Source organism: Lytechinus pictus, chromosome 17 (assembly GCF_037042905.1).
Source record: "Lytechinus pictus isolate F3 Inbred chromosome 17, Lp3.0, whole genome shotgun sequence".
NCBI lineage: Eukaryota > Metazoa > Echinodermata > Echinoidea > Temnopleuroida > Toxopneustidae > Lytechinus > Lytechinus pictus.
Genome location: NC_087261.1, coordinates 20,371,307 through 20,388,999, shown reverse-complemented (window position 1 = coordinate 20,388,999; position 17,693 = coordinate 20,371,307). Strand labels below are relative to the sequence as shown.

Genomic DNA, 17,693 nt, shown 5'->3' with positions numbered 1-17,693 from the left:
ACTGACGAATTGATGTAGGCCCTATCTGACCGTTTGAGAACCCAACTAACAACAGACCAAAACGTTAGATGCTTTGTAATAAACAGCTTTTATTGTGTTCATAATGGCGGAAAACCTGCCTGAAGATTCTACCGACCCTTGGAAATATGCCATTCTCTTCAGTAAGTTCTTACTTTTCTTCATCGATGGCGGGATCACCAAGTCGTTTGGAGTTCTTCTCCCCGATGTCGTCGCCCGGTACAACAGCGATTTCAAGACTGTTGCTTTGGTTTTGGGTCTCCCAAGCACCATGATGTTCTTCACCGGTGAGTATATATACTCACATGTTTATTCTATTTCTTCCTCGTTTTTTTACGGAGTACAGATTTTAGTGGTCACGCGCTCACCGGGCTTGGTGAAGGATAATAAAGAATTCACTCAAAAGAGCAAAAAAACTAGGCTTGTGGGTGCTTTAATCATTTAACCTTTCCTTTGATTGGGGGGTAGACTGATTCCTACTTTCCGTCTACTTAATTCTTAAGGAACCATTTTGGCTCGTGAAAACGCGAAAATTACCATCAAATTGTTATTTTATATACGTTCAGCCCCCGACGTTGGCTCACACATCCCCGCCCCTAGCTTCTTTTTTTACTGGGGGTGCTGAAGTAAATTTGACAAACTAATAAAAAAGGAGGGACACTTCAGAATGGTGGTTACTCTGGTCCCCAGAAATTTGACCCCCCCCCCCAAAAAAAAAAAGGATTTCACTACAGAATGGTTGTTATTCTGGTCCCGACAAATTTGACAAGGAAAATAAAGGGTTTCACTACAAAACATAGCTCATTTTGGCTACTTTTTTCCATTTTTAACCCCTACCAGAATTGTGGGGATGCTGCCCATGGAGAATAATACACACATCACCCCTAGCTTGCCAGGGCCATGCCACTACCAGAAAAAAAAACCACTGGCCTGGATCCAATCAGGCATTCACAATATATTATCTTTGCCCGGAAGCCATGCATTGCTTTTTAAAAATCCAATTTACTATGGAGCTATAGAAGATACAACAGCTTCAACCTTGTAGAAAGTCCGAACGATTCATTTTGTATACAATGTGTTGAATGAATAAGAACAAACATATAGAACTAAAATGGAGTTCCCTCTGCCCAAGCAAAAGGTCGGGGACGCAAAAAAAGGTCCGAGATGCAAGCCAGGGATCACGGCAAGTATCGTTCATCTTTCCCCGAAAAAGAAACATACACCAGACTTAATAAGGCAATGTGGGAGAAGTATAAAAAGGTGAACAAGACTATAATGATTATTTGTTTTTAATCACCACTTATACTGTATAGGAACCCTTTCTACTTCACAGACAGAAACATGGCATGGTGATTTTGAATATTGTATGCCCCGCTTTGAAGTCCGATTGTGATCCTACACGATTCTGGTCCTTTGTAAACGCTCAAAGAAAAAAATATAAAGTGCAATATGCTTTTCGTACACGGATGAGCCTGTTGAATCTATTTCAACGATTGCCCAGGCTTTTTATCATCACGTCAGTGGCGGACCGTGACCCGAAGGAGACAAAGCATTGGAGGGTCACTGTATTGTTTGTGAACAATGCTGTGCCCCTCCAATGCTTTGTTTCCTCCGGGTCACTGTCCACCACTGCATCACGTAATGTAGGAAACTTTTCCACTTTACAGTCAGAAACATGGCATGGCGATTCTGAATCTTGTATGTCCCACTTTGAAATGACACTTCTGAATAATTTTGAGATAGACGAGTGTAAGAATTAGTACGATTGGAAGTCAATAACTTCCTGGCCCTGATGGCATTTCCCAATTTTTCTTTCAAAACCGGTGACACTGCCATATACTCTAGGCCTAACAAAAAATTTCAATCCAACCTGAAGCATGGACCCGGACCAAAACAGTAGTAGTAGTAGGTATGTGCCGCGGGCGAGACAAAAAACGGGGGCCTTGGAGCGGGCTTATTGTAAAAAGGAGGGTCCTATCGGAGCATGGATCGGTACTCAGGTACTGGAGCTAGCTTACGTGGCTCCACTCCATAAGAGCGGTGACCGTAAGGGAATTGAAAACTATCGGCCGATTTCACTTTGCTCCGTTCAATGCAGGATGACCAGATTTGGACAGTCGAATCGGCCTGAAATAGATTAAAGGGGTACCCCGGGGCTGAATATATTTATATTTGAATAAATAGAGTAAAATCCATAGAGCAAAATGCTGAAAATGACAAATAACGAAGTTATTTAATTTTAAAGATTAGCAATATTTTGAGAAAACAGTTATATGCACGTCATCATGAATATTCATTAGGTGGGATGATGATGTCACATCCCCACTTTCTTTTTTCTTATGTTATTACATGAAATCATTTTTTCATACATGTGTATTAAAATGATGCGTCTCCATTATAGTTTCTGCAATAAAATAACTAATGCACTTAATCAGTTGTCAATCCAATTGTTTTAGTTCTTGGTAGAAAATTTTTGAATAAACCTAATTTCATATAATAGATTCGAAAGAACAAGTTGGGATATGATCATCATCAGTCTGCTCACTGAGTATTCATGAAGACATGCCTAGAACTGTTTCCCCGGAATAATGCAATCTTTAAAATTCAATAAGTTTGTTATTTGTTATCCGATTTTGATCAAATTTTCAGCATTTTGCTTTGTGAATTTTACTATATTTATGTTTACTGCAAAACCAATACTTTTGTGTGAGCAGGCAAAATGGACGAGGCTATATTTTTAAAAAGCTGCGAGCGAGAGAATTTCGACCTTTTGGATACTAAAATATAATTTGTGATAGATTTTGAAGCCTTTTTTATTTTTTTGTTGTAGGGGGAGCATGGCCCCATGCAAGGCCCCTTCGTTTTGTATGCGAGTGGTTTACAATTTTCTCAGTAAGTGGTGTACCTTGGGTCACAGCAGTCACGGTTGGGGAAGTACATGGGAAAATAGTCATTGTAAGTCCAATATTGAGAAACTTTCCACGAAATTGAAACGAACTCACATAAAAACTGACTTTTCAAGTAAAAACATATAATATGCCATGTAAAATGCAAGATCAGTGAAGAATGCAACTACTGAACCTGTCGACTACATATTTAAAAATATATGCCCATTCTGCTTTATAAACGTATTAATTAATTTAATTAGTTTAGTTTGGGATTGTCATTTTTCTTCAAGCAATCTGCTTATGATGACAATCCTTCTCCTGCAAATTGTGAATATCATATAATAATTTGGTAGTTAATCATTTTTGTCTGGAATTGTTTTTATTTTTTTTAGTACACTTTATTTATGATTCATGCCAAAAATGCTAACATATTATGTTTATTATGTTATGGAAAATGTATTATACGAATGTTCCATGGATGCAGAAGAAAACAATAAATCAAATCAAATGAACTGGACGTTGTTTCTATTTGTGAAACCTGGCTCACACCGAACGACGCTGCTGTTATTAGCCAGCTGACACCATGTTCATTTACCTTCAAGCACATTCACACAGCTTGTAAACATGATAAATGATAAGTAGGAGAGGTAGCTGTGCTGCTCAAAAGTCATCGAGATATCACAATGTAACATCATTTTGAATGACCCAGTTTATGCACAATTGCATTGGAAGTAACAATGGCAATTTGTCGTTGTTTGAATATGCCTTTGTTTGATTACTACTGTTTACTGTCCGGTCAAACTATTTCCTAACAAAACGATCTAAAACGAGGGCAAGTTTAACTATCTAGGGTTCAATCAACTAACATATTATGCAGTGCGGCCCAGAAAAAAGGAAACCTGTAAATATTGTGATTTAATCTGATTTTTTATAAAATTATAAATACAAAAAAAGGAAACCAGGATTCACACATCTTTTTTTTCTTCAAAGGCAAATTCATTATAATATTTCATTTACACAATCATGCAATTCAATCATTCCGCTACATTTTGATACCTAATATGTGACAAACAATTCACGCATATATGAGCAAGACGGGTTTGAAATTTTAATGTCAAAATCAGGTTGCGCAGAAAAATTAGACATGATTGGTTCGTGATACGATGCTTATTCGTCTGGTTCATTAGTATTTCTTTTTTATTATTTGTTTAGTTTCTCTCACTGATCCCTGAAATGAGAGTGGATTCAGATTAACACATGAATTTCTGCACAATTCGTTTCTGATAGGCCTCAATATTTATATTTTGTAATCTGCCATGCGTAAATGATTTGCTAAGCTGTTAGTGTCAATATTAAAGATGAGATTCCACTCTTACCATTAGTATCAATTTCATAGTAAAAACATGGTTAATAATTGTGAAATCTATCTCTGAAAACGGGTTTCCTTTTTGTGGGAAGCACTGTACAATTAAATACTTAACAAAAATAAAGTTTAAGCTTCTTAAATTTAAGCTATATTCAAGTAGAGCTATGTCTGAAGTTTCAAGAAATGCATTTTTTCCCATGATTTTTTGCAATTTTTCATACTCTTTTGCATAAATTAACAGATATGATAATGAAATGTGACAATTATACAAAAATAGCATACAGTTGACCCCATTTGGATTGTAAATGCTGGTTTCCCAACTTTGATCAATGTTATGTCAAGATATGACTATTCCTCTTGATTTAAACGTAAAATATGAGTGTAAATTCATTGTATTAAGATAATTAACAGACTGAGGAAATTAATTACCTTCAGATGTCACACACGTGACCCCTAAACACGCAAAGTTTGTGCCCCTTCTAAACCAACGCTCTGGTATTAGCATTATTTTTTCTCCAAAGCTAGATCTAGTGTGCCTTACATCTCACCAAATATGAATCCATGATAATTGTTAATTAGATAAATAATTAGCTACGAAAATGGTCACACACGTGACCCACTGGTCACGTCTGTGACTAACAATGCTTTTTGCCTGAAAATAAAACATGTTATTGCGAGAATATATAGATGACTTGACTCTATAGCCCTCCCTAGCTTATTTTTGATCAATTTTTATTAAGCAAGAATCGCAAAATTGAATCACACACATGAATTCAAAACGCAAAGCAAAAACAAGACATATGTGTAGGTGCAGCTTTTCAACTAGTGGCGTCGCCAACATCAAATTTTCACAAAGGTTAGATTTTGAGATGTCATAACTTTATTAAGTCTAAGAACTTTGTTTCTAAAACTTGGACATGGGAGTAATCAAGTTTTAATTAACGTAAGTTTCAGGTCACATTATCAAGGACAACTTTGACCTTGTGGACTTATGATTTAATATTCAAAACTTAGCCAGAGTTAAGATTTTTAATTTCCAAGATAATCTTGAGAGTTTAAGTCCCTATATTATGAAACTATCATGATTATGAAGTTTTGGCAAATGGATGAATGTAATTTCTGGTCACTGGGTCAGGGTTCAAAGGTCATTTGAGTGCCAATAAAGTGGAATCAACTAACAAAGGTTCTAATTCAAATGTTAAAGATAACGGTGATTCTGGTAACAACAAGAACCAAATGAAATGTTCCCAGAATTGAACAAGACTTACACGGACTTATGAGAAAGATAAGTGATATCAAGTTATGAAAATGTATTATTACAGAGTAATGAGCTTTATGAAACTTTAAAATTCAATAACTTCGCTATTATCGGATATTGATGAAATTGTCAGCGTTTTGCTCTGTAAATTTTACTTTATTTATTTAGATATAAATATTTTCAGCCCGGAGTATCCCTTTATTAAAGCCCGGGCACTCGATGCTGTTATGTCCCTAAACACGCCATACCGCGTATATATCGTATCTGATTGATACAGGTATGCGCGGTCACACACACACCCCTCTTGATTGAATTTTAATGAATTTTGGCCCCTGCAGACGTTTTCCATCTATACCCCACCACGACCCACATCCGCTCCTGCATTGCCATTTTAAAGACATGAATAGAGAAGTGGTCCAAGATTTCAATCATTATATAGAACCTAGAGTGAAATTAATTGCTCGAGTGACTTTTGATTTTATTGTTCGTTCTGATGTTTCGTATTAAAAGTGATGATAAATTTGCCACCAAGAAATTTAGAACGCACGTTTCCAGGTACGTTACACATGACCCTGGGCACTTTTCGGGTACAAAACTGTGATATTTCACCGGCTCAACCGCTTAACAGATTATTCACAAGTGGTTGTTTTTTTTCTCTCTGAAAAAGAGATGTCATCCATCTCTTACTGTTTGTTATTTTCCAGCCCCAATCATTCCATTCTTGATGAAAGGACAAGTCCATCCCAACAAAAAGTTGATTCGAATAAAAAGAGAAAAATCCAACAAACATAACACTGAAAATTTCATCAAAATCGGATGTAAAATAAGAAAGTAATGACATTTTAAAGTTTCGTTTAATGAAAAAAAAACAGTTATATGCACATCCTGGTCAGTATGCAAATGAGGAGACTGATGACATCATCCACTCACTATTTGTTTTGTATTCAATTATATGAAATATGAAATATTCTAATTTTCTCCTCGTTGTCAAGTGAAGCAACGATCAATTCCTCCTGAACATCTGGAAATAGGATTGTTTAATACTATTTGGTTCAGTCAAGTTGGTCCTCATTGTCAAATCTGTAAAAAATGAAATATTGTATAATTCAAACAATAAAAAACAAAAGAAATTGTGAATGAGTGACATCATCGACTCTCTCATTTGCATGTCACTGAGTTGTGCATATCACTGTTTTGTGAAAAAATAAGCGAAACTTTAAAATGCCATAACTTTCTTATTTTACATCCGATTTTGATGAAATTTTCAGTGTTCTGCTAGATTGATTTTTCTCTATTTATTCAAATAAACATTTTTCTGGGGTGGACTTGACCTTGAAGATTATGACTTCGTTCTCGATGGTTAAGCTGGAGAACACACCTTTCAGTACCGTTATGTCGCTGCGCACTTTTCGGATGCAAACCTATTAAGTTAAAGTACAAGTTTTTCTTTTTTCCTTTCCATCATATATACAGTATATATATATATATATACATCATATGCGTAAACAAATACAAACAGAAATTGATTATAATTACAAATCAACAATATATACATTACGAAAAATTGTACAATAGTAATGGTACACGCTCAACCATGTCAACAAATTCATGAGTGATAAAGTTTTCACTGAAATAGATGCCTTTCATCGATATATTGTTTGTTATTTTCAGCCCCAATCACTATATTCTTGATGAAGATCATGACTCTCACGACAATGGCAACGATCGGTGGTCTATTGAGTGCATTGCCAATCATCTGCGCTCCTTGGGCTCCATCTGTCTACATACTGGGCATGATGCTAGCTATAACAGGTATGTTTCCGAAAGTAAACCCTTAGAACAAGTGGGCTCGTGTGGAAACAGAAAATCAACGAACAAGATCAAAGGAAATTTGATAAAAATCGGAAAGATGAGAAAGTTATGGGCATTTGAATATTGAAACCAACTAATGCTTTGTTGATCCCCAACATCCACTGCATTTTGATTATTGTTTGTTCTATTAGTTATTCTTTTATAATTGTTGTTTAATTTACTATAATTAACCTTTGATTTTCATGTTGAATGTATACTGTATATCCTTTTTAAGTGGACGTGAAGAAACGTGATAAAATAATTTGTTTGATTATACTGTAGTCAACTTGACGCTACGATTGGTAAGGAGAAACTCACGTAATAGAACCTCGGTTGGGCCCGGGAACATTTTTCACCTGATTATTTCATACCGTTTTCAGTAACTGATGATTTTTTTTTTTTTTTTTTTGGTAAGCACCATGTCCGCGCTATCAAGTCCGCACCACAAGTGTTCAGAAACTGTAGCAGATCCGCGCTACTTTTAAGTCGCTGCTCTGGTGCTGAAAAAAGCAGCACCAAAATAACCTGGACATACACTGTTAGAAAATTTATCCTTAAAATAAAAGAAGTTCCTGCAGCAGAGTCTCGAGAACACCTGTAATCTTACATTATATCATGTAAAATTACAGGAAATTGGTATTTGGTGTATGGAACCTTACAAATTTCCTTTAATAAAACACACTTTTCCCCTTTTTAAGCTGAACTGTTCTGTTAGATTGCAGAAAAACTCCTGTTTTATTAATTTACAGAATAATTCTGTTATTGATTCTGTGGAAGAGCCGTGGTGTAGTGGTTCTGACTCTCGCCTTGTAAACAGAGTGTCGTGTGTTCGAATCCTATCGCGGTCTAGCGTCCTTTGGCAAGGCGTTAATCCACACTTTGCCACTCTCGACCCAGGTGCTAAATAGGTACCCGATAGGATGCGAAAGATATTGTATGTTTGATTTTGCCAGCGCCATAATAAGGCTGCGATGAACGCAAGGAATGCTCCCCAGGGAGTGGAAATTGTGCAGTTTTCGTGCGGGATTGAAATGAATCCAATGACCGGGGTAATAATATGCCGTAACGCGCTTTGAGCCATTATGGGAAAGGCGCTTTATAAAAATTGGTTATTATTATTATTGCTTTCTGCATAATCTTATCTTTTTTGTGTGTAAAATCAGGGTTTTTTAACAGTGTAGCGTGGGCTATTTTAGCCCGCGCCTTTCATAAACTCAACATTTTACGGCTCTGCCCAGGCCTGGTCTGGACCAGCAAGTTACTGAAAGCAGTATGATATCGCTTTCAATACTTTGCTGTTCCAGATCAGCTCCGGGCTTAGTCGTAAAATTTTTAATCTATGAATGCCAGACCGGTGCTATTTTGACGCTGCTATTAGCAGCACCAGACCAGCCTGCGCTATCCCTTATGTGCCCCAATATTTGAATGGGTGATCTTAAAAGTAGCGCCGCTCTAAAATGTACTTACTGAACGCTTGTGGTGCGGACTATTTTAGTTCGGGCCTGGTGCAGACCAAAAATTCATGAGTTACTGAAAACGGTAAGGGTCAGCAACTGCCTAGCTGTCAAATGAATTCTGACTGGACCCATATGAAAGAAGTAATGATGTTTCTTGGCATTGATAACAGTTTGTGAACTTTTTTATTGTCTTATTAGACTTTTAAATATGTATGTTTGTTTTATTCTGCTTAGGTTTGGGCATGGCCCTCACGTTTTTTCCGTTACTGGTATCGATGAACCGCTTCTTTTCCAAGTCTTTCATCTTTGCAAACACCCTGACCCTCTTTGGGACAACGTGCGGCGCTTTTCTGGTCCCTGTCATCATAGAGAGATCTCTGGAAGCATATGGATACGCTGGAGGGTTTCTGATCCTTGGCGGCATTGCTTTCCACGCTGTGGTTTGTGGTGCCCTCGTCAGGTCGCCTCGGGAAAGGAGACGGGACAACTTCATTTCCTCCGATTCCGACAATGCAGAAAGAGATTCATTGATGGCAGTTCCTGTATCAGACCAAAGTGAGATGGAACAAACCGACAGAGGAAATGCGTCAATAATCTTACAAGAGACAGTCGAAGAATTTAAATCCGAGGAAGAAAATGCGAGGTCATCGAGTGGCAACGATTCGTGGTGCTCATGCGATTCATTTTTGGCCCATCTGAAATCCTTCCTTTTCCTTCATGAACCCCTATACATCGTCATAGCTCCAGCAATGGTCCTACAATGTTTTGTGCAGGTCGGTTGGATGCTCTTCCTTGTGCCGCACGCGGAAGGAGCGGGAATCGACCAATCCAATGCCGTCTTTCTCTCAAGTATCGCTGGCATTAGCGGTATATTCGGCCGCATCCTGTATTTGATTCTCCTACACCTTAAACGTGACAATACCATTATCTTCTGTTTCGCTTGTGTTATATGCGCAAGTTCATTTTTCTTTGACTTTGTCAGTTCGTCCTATATCTTCCTAGCTGGAATGGCTTCCGTTCAAGGATTTACAGTCTTCATATTTGACTGTTTACCACACGCGATGATGAAGATATCAATTCAAAATGAAGAGAACATGCCTCGGGCTATTGCAACAAATTCATTTATAGTTGGGATAGGTTTCCTATCAGGAGCTGTGTTATCAGGTAATAACAGGGAACAGTTACGCAGACGTTTTCTGGAACGTAGAGAATCCATTGACAAGTGCCATTCATTACAATGAAGCTTTTGTCGGGGGTCGGTGAATCGAAACAGGAGTTTCGTCCGTGACTCTGGACAAACGGCCTATTTGCAATTTTTCCGTCAGCTCCGAAACGTTCATTCGTCCATTTTCGACAAAGGTTTTCACTGTGATTTGACTTGCATTTTCAATGAATTTGCTGCGTGCTATATAGAATTGATCCTGCCTCGCAGTGCAAAATTTCAATTTTTCCCATAAATAAACCGGTACAAATCAAATGTGGAAATTCATGCATATGGAATGCAGATGCTTCATAAGAATATGTTGAGGTCATCTTTGTTGTTCGCAACAGTGGACACATGGAAACACTTAAATACTTTTAGGAAACATTACCTTGGTGGGTGTTTTACATAGCTATCCGTAGTTACACAATATCTTTTTAACTGCTCTTGAACTATTAAAATACTTGAGGACATTAAGAAAGCTTGGTAACCCGTTATGGGGGAATGGTAGCTTATAATGACTTATATTAATTAATATGAAATGAAAAAAAAATATATATAGGCATCCCAACGTTTTGTTATCGTTCCAATTTAAGGGCATTGAACCGTAACGCATTTTACATGTACTATGCACATGAATGACGTTTAATTGTGAACTCTTTCTTTCTTGCAGGTTATATCTATGACGTCACATCCTCGTTCAGGGTATTGTTTGTCGTGTACGGCGTACTTCTCCTCATTATAACAATCAACCTTATTATCTTCAAGCTGATCGTTCAACGAAAACCTCGTGAATGAAAAAAAAAAATGACTGCCAAAAGTGACGAAGCGTTCTGTTTCGAAAACATTGATATCGCTGAAAATTCTTGCACAGAACAAGGGTTCAACTGTCGACTATTGCACTAATATGCAAATGGGCGAAGGTGCAAAATATTACAAATATGATAAAGATTTTCATCAGTTCTTCCTTTAAACACTGCAAAACTCCGGTGTTGATTTAACACCAGCCCGGAATCTATATATGTCCACATCAGAGAAGTATTAAAACAACACCAGTTTGGAATCAAACTGATGCTGTTTTGATTCTAATTGGTGTTGTATAAACACCTATCTGGTGTTAGACCAAAACGAAACTTCTAACACTTCTCTGGTGTGGACATATATAAATTCCGGGCTGGTGTTAAATCAATACCAGAGTTTTTGCAGTGTAGGATTTCATTGAAAATACCCGTTATTCATTCTAAACATCACAACTAAAAATGACTCTTGTTTTCAAATATTTTAAAAGCACTATCATCATTACTATAAAACGCGTGTGATCTATGACCAACTGACTGATTCCAATGAAAGTGTTTGGATTTTTAGCCGTGTTTCATGTCTGTGAGCACAAATTATTTGAAGCACCTATTTAATTGTTTTCAAAGAAAAACCACACGTGTTAATTCAGAATTTGAGAGTGGGGGGCAGCCAGCACCTGACGCTTATAACATTCTTACCTTCACTGAGCACAGCTTTACAAAAAACACTCAGCCTCCTTTAATTTCGAGAATGTATTTCTTTTTGTATTTGTATTCATCCAGTTTATTGCAAATCATTAACATTGTACATTGTAAAATTTTATGAAATATAATCAGCACAATATATGATATTCAAACTAGTATGGAGGTTATTATGATACTAGAGGATTGCTAAGCAACTATGATATTTCATTAGGGTGAATCAAATAGGGGTAAAATGAGAAAATTTAAAATTTGCGAGGCTCATGAAGATGAATCAAGAAAGAAATACACCTATTCCGATAATATTTCATACTAATTAAATCGATTATCAGGGCATAATTATTTTCCTAACCAGTTAATAGCACCAATACTACTTTTGTGATTAATGTCAATCTGTGTTTGCACCATGAGTGCCCATGGTCTTATAACTAAATATGTCTCATTCATGCTGAAAATGTTACTTGGATCGAAATATAAACTTTATGCTCGCAAAATGGGCATAGCACGCTCGCATCTGCGGACCTCGGCTGGGGTATATTCATAGTATCTTCTCGCACATAATACCATCAGTTCATCATGCTTGCGCTTACGTACATCATTTGTTATATATATACTTTCTTTATCTTGTGTGAAAAAACTACATGATGTCATCAATAAGAGAAGCGCAAATTTCGAATTCTTCTGGATTCAGCGTAGCTCCATTCCTCGCTTTCATTAGAGGAGGGGTGCCCTCTGGTGTTTCGAATTTAAAGCGATGCAAGAGATGAGTAAAGAAGATGAATAGTTCCACCTTGGCTAATTGTTCACCCATACATCTACGACGTCCTGGAAATCAAAGAAAGAGTAAAATATAGAGTAGAAAAAAGAGTAGAATATATATATATATATATATATATATATATATATATATATATATATATATATATATATATATATATATATATATATGTATATATATATATATATGTATATATATATACATATATATATAAATCAATATCGAATTTATGTTAAAGGTTAGTGAATACGACCAATGAGAATAGGCACCTAGTCTATGGGCTATATACAAGGCATCCATACATAATATGCCTATTATAATATTACCTATCCTAATGAAAGAAAGGAAAGGTCATTTGAATGAATTTGCCCATGACCAAACTCTGAACTGGTCTGTTGCTTCAAAATTCATGATAGAGAGTTTTCGTAGCCACTACGGAGACACTCTCTACAACGCATAGATTCCTTCGAAAATGCAATTACAATCAGAATGGAGAGCTGAAAAGAGGCTGATGACGAATGTTGGTGGACTGGGACAGCAGATCATCAGAAAATTTGCACCGGACAAACAATTGCAAATATGTCGTCCTAAGTCAAGAGATTCCGATACTGTCCCTGTCCACCAACTCGACAATGGCCTCTCAGCTCTCCATTGTCATTTGACTTGATTTGATTTTCAAAGGATTTGGTTAGTTGTAGAGAGTTTCTCCGTAGTAAATGCTAAAAGTACGGAATAATAGGGAGTAAGACTGGGGACTTTTGGCACAGGGACGCAGAATGATCGAATCATACAACGCAGAAAATGCATTAAAATGCAAGTCATATCACGAAGGCTTTTGTAGAGAGTCTGTGAATCAAAACAGCAGTTTCGTCCGTGACTCTGGACAAACGACGTATTTGCGATTTTTGGTCAGCTCTGAAACGTCGGACGAAACTGCTGTTCCGATTCAACAACCCTCGACAAAGATTTGATTATGTTTTGACTCGCATTTCCAACACATTTGCTGCGTTGTAGGATTCACTCTTCGCCGCTTTCCGAAAACTCCCTAAAATCCCTCCCGGCCTCCTCTATTTTAGAATGAAAAATTTACACATTATTTGCAATTACCGATAGAAAACGGAATGAGTTCCTCCCTCTGAATAACCTGCTTGGTTTTGGGGTCAAGAAACCTCTCTGGATTGAACTCATCAGGATTCTTCCATAGGTCTGGGTCATGATGAATGGCCCACAGGTTAGGTAGGATGACAGTTCCTTTAGGAATATCATAGCCATTAAGGACAACATCTTTCGCAGGCGCATGCGGAACTCCTAAAGGTGTGATTGAAGCGAATCTTTGTATCTCTAGCAAAGTAGCTTCCGTGTAAGGTAAGTTTGGTCTATCGATTAGACGTGGTAACCGATTTCTTCCCACAACATCATCTAGTTCCTTATGCACCTTTTCCTGAACATTTCGGTGCAATATCATGTACATTAAGGCCCACTTTAAGGTTGTTGCAGTCGTTTCGGTTCCAGCAACGAAAAGATCAGCCACTGCGTTATACAGGTTTTCCTTACTGAACGTGTGGTCACCAGGAGTCTCCTGCTCTGCTTCTATCATCTGTTCGGTGTACATTTCCACATAGCATGTAGGAGATCTTCGACCCTTCTCTTGCTCTTCGCTTATTTTCCACACCAACGGTTTCATGTATTTATCGAATATCGCTCGGAGTTCCAACATCCGCTTCACCCCACTACCTGGGAAAAACCTCAAGAATGGAAGAAAGTTAAAGAGTCCTGCCATTTCCGCGATCTCAAAGCTTTCAAAGACAGATTCAAGGATGCCCTTGAAGGCCTCGTCGTCGTAGTCAAATCGCCTCCCAAAGTTTAACCAGCAAATTATATTCGAAACACTGACGACGATGTCATGAAATGGTACGAAAGGTTTCGAGCGTCTCCTCGAAAAGCTTGTCGCTAAAACTCGTGCTTCGTCCGCGATGGTCTCTTCCATTTTAAACTTCCCCATACCGAGAGATCGAAGAGCTGAGAGTGAGAATCTACGGTGCTCGGTCTGCATCTGACTCAGGTAGGACACGATTAAACCTGGAAATAAATAGGAAAGTAATGACTCGTCTGCAGAGATAGCTAATTTATTCTTTACAGGCGGTACCAGGGTATTTTGACGGGGGGGGGGGGGGACCTGAAGGTTACGCAATTATTTTTCTTTTCTTTATTGAATAAAATGTGAAACGCAGGATTACAGACAAGTCATTGGCCCATTAAACTGTTTTCCGCGTTTCCTATTTACCCACAGAAGAAATCGAAGGCGTGGGGGTCACCCCCCCCTCCCACTGCAGCATCGCCCCTGTGACGCATGCTGTCAACTTATAAAGTATACAACGATTTTGTATTCAATGCCATGCTCATCACCTTACAGGCAAACTAGCTAGGCTACATAGTGATGAGTTATAGAATCACGTTTATCCTTTCTTCGTTTTCACAAATAAACAGCTTATGAAAATACGAACTCCGCAAAATCAGTTTTCTCAAAGTTCACATGTTTGAAGCAACATTAAACAGGGATGAACATGAGTCCAGTATTCATGGTGTATGTCAAGGCTTGATGCAAGGAGAGAATGCCCGATTTTCAATGATTTTTTACATTGTTTAAAGTAGAGTCTTTAAGAGGATAAATCGATAAAAGTGAATATTTGTCAATATTGTATGAGGTAATTTACCCGAGTTATTTAAAAAAAACAACAGAAGAATATAAATAACCTCTACCCTGAACAGGCGCCTCACCAAATAGGCCTAAATGTTCACGGTACGTATACACTCTTAAAGTAGTTGGGAAAAGAAATGCCCAACCTTTAACCAACTCTGGGCAACATACTGTCCACACAACTAATGGTTAAAATCTGCCCAAATTGGGTAATAAAAACTAATAATTGGGTAATAAATTTGCTCAATGGGATAATAATTGCCCAGAATATAAATATTCTTTTATCAACATACATTACCCAACACAGTGGACATTATGTTGCCCAACATTTATGTTACCCAATATTTCAAGTGTGTACGAAAAGGAAGCACATTCTTAACCACAAAGTGTAATTATTTTTATTAGGATGTGATTATAAGAATCCAGTCACACCAGGGTCCCGTCTTACAAAGAGTATCGATTGATTTTCACGACTGATTGTACATTGTAGTCAATGTTATCATTCGTAGAAAAAATTTCTACGATCATTGCTAAGCTTTGCGTTACGAGCCCCCGGGGCTCCCTCTTTCAAAGAGTTGCGATTGATCCAATCAACCTCAAGTATATGGAAATCCATCAGGCATATTTTTCTCTTTTAATAGGAAATTTGCACAATTTCCTTTGAAAACAAAGAGTAGCATAGGATGTATGAATATACATCATATCTAGAAAATATTTTGAACATGAATAATTTAGATGTTGGCTTTCCATAGTTGTGGTTGATTGGATCAATCGTAACTCTTTTGTAAGACGGGGCCCAGGTACAGGGATGATCTTGATCAGAATTTGCTCATAAATCGTATGTTGTTGCAAAGGGCATTTGTAGCAATGGCCTTGCGATCTCTATGCATGTCTATGGTCAGTGATCATCGTGTATGGCACGTTGTTAGGAAATCAATACAAGATATTTTTCACTTGAATAAATATATGTTCATCTTCCACTAAACCATTTCACTCAAAGAAATTTATATTTCACTTTTAAAAATGTATATATTCTTTAAAGAAAAATACATATTTGTGAATAGTGAAATATATATTTTTTTAATAAAATATATATATATATATATATATATATATATGTACATTTTTTAAGTTAAATGTATTTTCTTTGAAAGGTAAAATATATTTTTTTTGAAAAGTGAAATACATTTTTTGAAAAGTGAAATACATATTTCTTGAAAAGTGAATGTATGTTGTTTTAAAGTGAAATATATTTTTTGGAAGAGTGACATAGATTTTTGTGAGAAGTGAAATATAATTTTGTGCAAAACTAAAACACATATTGGCAAAAAATCGAAACATGTCTTTTGATAAAGTAGAATGAATTTTGTGAAAAGTGGAATACATTTTTTAAAGTGAAATATAAATATCTTTGAGTGAAATGGTTTATTGGATGAGAAACATATATTTAATCAAGTAAAATATATCTTGTATTGATTCCCTATCAGCGTGCCATAATCTTGCATTATAAGGGCAGACTCCATCGGCCAACATATTTTATGATCTGTGCACACATTCTTATTTGTTAACTCTAAATGTGCCATTCGCTGTAATCAGCGCGTGCCATATTTTTTTTTCAGAGTCTATATTTAATTCTTTTATTTATGAAAAAAGCGAATCACTCCGGAGACAATAATGTTAAACCTCTTGTCCATAAGCTGAACTGAATAATGGAATCACTCATGCATGCAATGCACTCCTCAAAATTCAATAGGCATAACAATAGCTGTATGACCATTGCACGAAAATGTGTTCATGGCACTCCAGTGGATGCATAGATATGTGTTCATGGCACGTTAAGGGTTAATAACGCGTGTCATTTTCTTTATTATCCGCGTAACTTTAATAATACAATACCATTATAGACATAGACGTTATAAGTACATAGATGTTAAGGGTGAAAGCGAGGAATGCTAATACGTTCAAATATAATTATTTTTGCATTAATGAACTAATAAATAAAGCTAAAAAGAGCATACCTTTTCCTTCTGCTATGTTCTCAATCATCGTGATCTTCGGTCTGTCACTGAATTCATCATTAGATTTCGTGAACGCCTGTCTAATAAGAGAATAATCACTAAGCACTACCGCATAGAACGATCCCATCTGCATACTGAAGATAGGTCCATACTTCTTGGCCATGTTTGCGATGATAACATGTGGCATGTCTTTGCCTGCCAGACTTGGTAGGCTCCCGAGGACCGGCCATTCTCGAGGGCCACGGGGTGGTAGATTGCTGTATTTCTTAGTCCTTCCCGATCGAACCAGAATGAATGATAGCAAGAATGCTATCAAACCAGATAATATGAATGGCGTGAGGCCAATTTGGATGAGAGACGCTGACATCTTCTCTATTGCCGCATACATCGTTTAGTACATGCATAGAGCTATTATAGCTCTATGGTACATGCATCTCCAGAGTCCAAACGCGAGTGTACAGATGATCCGGTATATTGTTTGCACAATGTCGAAGATCGATCGTTAATTATCTATCTGAATATATATCTGTCTATACGTTGCGTAACTACATGCAGCGCTCACTGACCCATCATTTACTGCCTTGCACAAATGCCTCTTTTTGTCATCAAGTTTCGATGTGAATACTGAGTTTTTGTGATGATTACTGACGTTGTAATTGGC

The 17,693-nt window shown here is 37.1% G+C and overlaps 2 protein-coding genes across 2 annotated transcripts; one reads left to right on the top strand and one right to left on the bottom strand.

The window, feature by feature from the left end:
- On the top strand, window positions 1–11,901 carry LOC129279973 (monocarboxylate transporter 12-like). Its single transcript, XM_054916035.2, has 4 exons — window positions 1–305; window positions 7,202–7,342; window positions 9,073–10,002; window positions 10,713–11,901. Exons 1-4 carry the CDS (start codon window positions 104–106, stop codon window positions 10,835–10,837), a joined length of 1,398 nt encoding a protein of 465 aa, XP_054772010.2. The 5' UTR covers window positions 1–103; the 3' UTR covers window positions 10,838–11,901.
- LOC129280607 (cytochrome P450 2U1-like) lies at window positions 10,879–17,659 on the bottom strand. The gene is made up of 3 exons (XM_054916611.2): window positions 17,033–17,659; window positions 13,424–14,395; window positions 10,879–12,363 (listed from the first exon to the last, which is right to left on the bottom strand). Exons 1-3 carry the CDS (start codon window positions 17,418–17,420, stop codon window positions 12,176–12,178), a joined length of 1,548 nt encoding a protein of 515 aa, XP_054772586.2. The 5' UTR covers window positions 17,421–17,659; the 3' UTR covers window positions 10,879–12,175.
- Between the last annotated feature and the right edge of the window lie 34 nt (window positions 17,660–17,693).

Bases quoted from the DNA above. Each gene is read 5' to 3' on its own strand.
- LOC129279973 (XM_054916035.2), top strand. From the start codon at position 104: ATGGCGGAAAACCTGCCTGAAGATTCTACCGACCCTTGGAAATATGCC. The intron at 306-7,201 runs GTGAGTATATAT...TGTTATTTTCAG, and splicing joins CACCATGATGTTCTTCACCG to CCCCAATCACTATATTCTTG. The intron at 7,343-9,072 runs GTATGTTTCCGA...TATTCTGCTTAG, and splicing joins CATGATGCTAGCTATAACAG to GTTTGGGCATGGCCCTCACG.
- LOC129280607 (XM_054916611.2), bottom strand. From the start codon at position 17,420: ATGTATGCGGCAATAGAGAAGATGTCAGCGTCTCTCATCCAAATTGGC. The intron at 14,396-17,032 runs GTATGCTCTTTT...ATTTATTTCCAG, and splicing joins GAACATAGCAGAAGGAAAAG to GTTTAATCGTGTCCTACCTG. The intron at 12,364-13,423 runs GTAATTGCAAAT...TTTGATTTCCAG, and splicing joins ACTCATTCCGTTTTCTATCG to GACGTCGTAGATGTATGGGT.